This window comes from Nilaparvata lugens, chromosome 4, assembly GCF_014356525.2.
Source record: "Nilaparvata lugens isolate BPH chromosome 4, ASM1435652v1, whole genome shotgun sequence".
Taxonomy (NCBI): Eukaryota; Metazoa; Arthropoda; class Insecta; order Hemiptera; family Delphacidae; genus Nilaparvata; species Nilaparvata lugens.
The window spans coordinates 32,312,139-32,317,688 of record NC_052507.1 but is presented as its reverse complement, the minus strand read 5'-3'; the positions used below and the strand labels follow the sequence as shown (position 1 = coordinate 32,317,688).

Genomic DNA, 5,550 nt, shown 5'->3' with positions numbered 1-5,550 from the left:
TTTCATTATTTTAATCTATGAACCTTTATATCCTATGAAAAATTTCATTTGAGAAGCAAATTTGGAGCACAAAAAGCTTTTGTGTGACTTGACATATTTTTGTGTAACCAGTCAGTAAGTTATGCTGTGCAAACTAATATATATTGTGAAGTTAGTAAGGATACATTAGATTGAATTAGAAGGATCAGGAAAATTTATTTTGGAATAACCTCTCTCAAATTCAGGGAACACTTTCCAAAAGTAGTATTTTTCTGTTCCATTGGTTTCATTCACATTCTTTCAAGCCCAATTCTTATCAATATTTCAATTTATTTATTCAATCGGGCAAAAATACTATATGTAGAAAAAACCATTTTGAAATTGAAAAACTGATACTAAATAATTAACTATTCGACTCGACTTTGAATATGTGAATGTAAATGGTTCGATTGATAATGATGTTACTAAGAACTAAGTAAATGTCCAATAGATTCAATGTGACACATCAATTTATGAATGATAGTTTTAAGAAATAATAGCCACCACTATGTGGTATGGTAATGGTATCAATAAATTTACACATTTTGTCAAATTTCAAACTCATTCCGCATTTTATTTGAACAATTATCTCACATTATTACTGGAAAAACATTAGTAAAGAGGAATTTTCATATTCTTAATTGAAAAAAACTACGGTACGATATCTACTAATTAAAATTGTAATAGGTTTTCTTATCTTCGTCAATCAATTCACTAGAGAAAGAAGTGTCCCATTATGATCTAACGGTAAAAAGACATTGGGTGCTTCATTTGAGTGCTTGAAACTCAAATTTATAAAATATTTTTCAAAGGTTTTTTGTTGTTCACAACAGTGTGGATGATACCGTACTTGAAAAGGTGATTGTCTAATTATGATAGCAAAGTGGTGAATGCTTCGTAGACACAATTGCCTGATTTATTGATTGATGCGTACCTATGACAAATAATAATTTATTCATGTGGGTATTAGAATTATTTTATTTTATCATTAATCTATAATGGTAAATATTTTCTCATTTGACTTTTGAGCGATAAAGCTACCGTATAAAAGAATACCGGTACTTGAATAAAACTCGGGTATATGTTTATCTTTATTTTCATAGGCATTAATAATCGCTGTACCGCGTAACCGATTCCCTGGTCACTTCTTGCCTTTGATCCATGTGCCTCTTTTTCTCTGCTCTCACTGAAACATATTTTTTGAAGTACTGAACATGATCTCATAAATAGTAAGTGACTAATTTAATGAATGATTTGAGAACCTACCCTAATGAAAATTTGAGTTTTTGAGTTCACTTCATTGGAAAGAAACAACAATTTCAAAATCTATTCTGATCTTTCTCGTCGATCAAAACTATAGAAATACAAATTGAAAATCAACAGTTTCTCAGAAAATTAAAATTATTCCTTGGTTTGGACTAGCAAAAATCAAAGTATATTGTCAACAAACGGTTTTCCATCTGTAAAACAATTATCATAATAGGTACAAAATTGACAGATTGGTATCAGAAGCCTTCAATTGAGGTTTTACTGTGGGGTGATATTGTGTTTTTTCATCCTAGAACAGTACCTACCTATTAATTATATTTATTGAAGCCTATTCCTGTCTGAAAATTCACAAACGTTACTGTAAAACTGAACACAATTAGTTTAATTTACTTCAACATCTCACCTTTCTCTCTAGTTTCTTCGTAAAAATTACAACCAATCCATATGGCAAAAATGTTTATACCTGAAAACAATTACAGTAAATGCTTTGGTTATAATGAGAATCTTAGAAAACACGCATTTTTAGGAAAAACTACAAACATGAAACCAAATAGGTATTACATTAACTTTAATTAGTAGAGGGATTTCCATATTTTGCTCTTTAAATTATAAATATATTTAATCACATGACTAATAAGATATACTGTTTCCAGATAAAAGGCTAATAAGGCTATAAAGCAAGGAGAGGTTGTTAAAGAGGGAATAAGAGGGTTGAGGCTCCATTTTTCCTCTCCTAATCAAACCACCAAATTATGAGTGAATTGATGCTGAATGATTTACAAAAGCTGAACAAGCATACTCCAAACCCCTGAAACGTAATTTCTCAGACATGAAAGATGTACCATATTCAACAGTTTATTTTCATACAAAGAACATGAATACGGTACCTACAATAGAAAAATAAAAGCGAGCAATTTTCGACAAACGTTCAACTCACATGCTTGAAATCCGAGAAGGATGTGAGGAAGGAGAAAATTATCAACTATCAAATAAACTAGCTGCGCTAACACAAGAACAGTCACCATCGTGTAAGCCATTAACCAAGGTATATAGAGCAAAGGCCATTGCTGAAACATAAATAACAACAAAAGATTTGATTTGATTTTGGATCTTCTCTATTGTCCAAAATTAAATAATTATCGTCTCTATTAAATAAAAAATTTACAAATTGTTATAATATTATCCTTCAGAAACAATAAAGCCCAAAGGTATATTACCTGTTTAAAAAACTAAATAGCTTAAATATGAATTTAAAACAAAAGAATAGCTCGAAAAACCTCAACTTCTGGCCTTAAAAAATTAATACAAACTAAAATTAAATATTAAAATACTTATCAATATTACCAGATAACTGCAAAATTGTTTCATAATTTTTTTCTTATCCTGTCATTTCTTTATCTCTGATGGTGAATGGCTGTATTTGAGACAAAAGAGATAGAATTTTCTGAAGGCTGTTAAGTTAGGTTTTGGGACTACGACATTCAATCTATTTCGAGAAACTCTATCATTCTAAAAATGTATTTTTTCTCCATTTCTATCGAAGAAAATTTTTAAAGTTTTATAAGTACAGTATATATATAAATATTTACTGGCAAAATATTCAGGCTTCTAAACAGTGGCAAAATATGTTCCATTCTTCTTTTTTCTGAAATTATTCTGATAAATGATTTTTGAAGAACAATTTATTATTGAGCATAAAGAGTATGGATTAACTGATCCAAATTAAATAGATAGCAGCATGCTTATTTTCCAATTTGATTGAGTTCATGGAGAGTAGGTTTATTCAAATAGTTACAGCTGGAAGTATAATATATTGCTGATACCCTAGAATATTGTGATAATTATTCAGAGTTGGATAAGCAACGGTATAGTTTATGTTTTGATCATTCATTCTAAATGCAAGTGATGCGATTATTATCTATGAAAATTTAATTTATCTGATTGGAAACTCACCTCTTGTATGCCGATAGCAAAAACTATTGAAGATACAAATAAAAATCCAAATGTACAAATGATAATAATGCATATAATAGTATGATCTGTAAAAAAACATAATAATTTTTGAAGAGGAATCTTAGGATCTAGGTACAATATAGATCTACATTAGTTACAATATTTTGTTTTATACTGTACTGATTAATACATATATCCTTAAATTCTAGTTCAAAAAACATAAATAATCAAGCCTGATCATGAAAATAAAATAAATTTAATAATAGCCTACAGGTTGCTCCAGAACTGTAGTACATCCATAATAACTGATAATATTTATTCCACATTCAAAAAAAAAAAAAATGTTCAATTTACTTATCATCCATGAATAATCAATTGATATTCATGATAATAGAGTAGTTAGCATTATTGATGTTGAAATATAAATTTTTATTTAAGATAAAATTCAACTTACATTCTTTATAATAAGATATTTGTGTTACATTTGGGTTGTGCATTCCATGGTAATGCATTCCCATTCCAACCAAAGAGAACACCTAGAGAAAAATTGAGTTAAAGATATAATCATTTTCCAAATATCATTCTGATTAGAGACAAAAATGTTACTTCATTCAAAAAGAAAAAATATATAAAACTAGTATTTATACAGCAAAAAATATGTATTATACAATTTACCAATCTGATGAGATTTAAAATTTATAAGATCTTTATTATATTATATATATTGTCAATGTGATTGTAAGAATCACAATGTTCTATTGAATCAGTTCAATAGAACATCTATAAATTAATGTTTTTTATTTCAAGCACAAAAAAGATAAAAGATTTTGTGACTTAAGACAAATACAGTACCTAAGCTACATAGAATGACTCTTTAGTAAATTTAAAAGCACTTAGTAAATAAATTGAGAAAATAGTTTTTTTAATAAAAATAGAAATGAAAAATATTTACAGTTGTGAAGGCAGCAGCACACACTGACATTTCTCTAAGACTATGATCACATATTAGTCTTTTGTTAATTTTTGGAAAAAATCCGCACATAATTTGAATGAATCACTGTAAAATAATATAATCGAACATTGAAATCTGAAAAGTCTAATAATAAGCTATGTATTACAACTTTTATTAATATTAAACCTTTATCATATTTTTTAAAGCCCCTCATCCGTTAATTACAAGAAAAATACATTTTTATAAAAATACTCTACGCACATGTCACTATTTCCTCAATAGTTTCATTATAAATCGTATCCAAAACATCTAACCAATATTTAGAAGCTCAAGATTTTAACTAACTTACTTGATGAATTGTACAATTTTAATAATTTTGATTGAAAATTACGACACCTTGGAAGAAGTTTCTCCTCTCAGTGATTTCAGTTTTTCATAATTGCTAATTTAATGGATCCTATAAGAGCAAACTCCAAAATTTCTTTAAATAAACATTTAATTTATTACCAGATTATTATTTACTTTATCTGTTTTGTTTGGAAATATAAGGCTACATAAATAAAAATCTTCTAATGAACAAAGCATAAGCATTCAGCTGATAGTTATTGAATGATTAGAGTGTTTAATGAATGGACACATACCCTACTGTAAACCATGAATTTAAAAAACCTTATTACAATGTTTTAAACTTACAAAGTTTTTTTACTTTCCTTGCCCTACTACCATAGTTAAGGAAAGTATTGCTTTTCAAAAAAATTAAGGTACCCCAATTTCTAAATTTCTATACGTTTCAAGGTCCCCTGAGTCCAAAAAATCGGTTTTTGGGTATTGGTCTGTATGAGTGTATGTATGTCTGCGTACACGATATCTCATCTGCCAAAATGTAATGACTTAAAATTTTGAGCTTAAGGTCCTTACACTATATATATAAGGATCCAACACAAACAATTTCCTGAAATGCCATTCAAGATGGCGGCTAAAATGGCGAAGATGATGTTAAAAAATTGGTTTTTCGAGATTTTCTCAAAAACAGCTAGAACGATTTTGATCAAATTTATACCTAGAATAGTCATTGACAAGCTCAATCAACTGCCACAAGTCCCATACGGTATCTGTAAGAATTTCAGGAGCACCGCCCCATCCATGCAAAGTTTGATTTTAGATTTCCAATTGTCAGGCTTCAGATACAACTTAAACGAAAAATTTCAAGTAAAAAAGATTAAGAATGGAAATCCCTACAATGTCTGGTAACATTATCATTTTCACCGAATATTAAAAATAAGCTCGAAATTCGAGAAAATGTGATTATTCAAATGCAAACTTAATGAGAAAGGCAACGGTTGATTCCAATGTATTCT

At 28.5% G+C, this 5,550-nt stretch overlaps 1 protein-coding gene across 4 annotated transcripts; it reads right to left on the bottom strand.

Annotated features, from left to right (window-relative positions):
* Nucleotides 1-838: 838 nt before the first annotated feature.
* Nucleotides 839-4,807, bottom strand: LOC111062761. Of its 4 annotated transcripts, none has more exons than XM_022350446.2 (7): nt 4,542-4,761; nt 4,193-4,297; nt 3,695-3,776; nt 3,241-3,326; nt 2,225-2,354; nt 1,691-1,750; nt 839-952 (listed from the first exon to the last, which is right to left on the bottom strand). In XM_022350446.2, the coding sequence occupies exons 2-7, from the start codon at nt 4,280-4,282 to the stop codon at nt 885-887; spliced, it is 516 nt and encodes a 171-aa protein (XP_022206138.1). In that variant the 5' UTR covers nt 4,283-4,297; nt 4,542-4,761; the 3' UTR covers nt 839-884. The 4 variants fall into 4 exon arrangements, with proteins under 4 accessions (XP_022206138.1, XP_022206137.2, XP_022206136.2 ...); XM_022350445.2 differs by lacking the exon at nt 839-952 and adding an exon at nt 979-1,204 and having other exon boundaries at nt 4,589-4,807; XM_022350444.2 differs by lacking the exon at nt 839-952 and adding an exon at nt 979-1,204 and having other exon boundaries at nt 4,542-4,781.
* Between the last annotated feature and the right edge of the window lie 743 nt (nt 4,808-5,550).

Coding starts and splice junctions, on each gene's coding strand:
- LOC111062761 (XM_022350445.2), bottom strand. CDS start 4,282: ATGTGCGGATTTTTTCCAAAAATTAACAAAAGACTAATATGTGATCAT. Junction 3,777..4,192: donor GTGCTGCTGCCTTCACAACT/GTAAATATTTTT, acceptor ATTTTTCTCTAG/GTGTTCTCTTTGGTTGGAAT. Junction 3,327..3,694: donor AATATCTTATTATAAAGAAT/GTAAGTTGAATT, acceptor GTTTTTTTACAG/ATCATACTATTATATGCATT.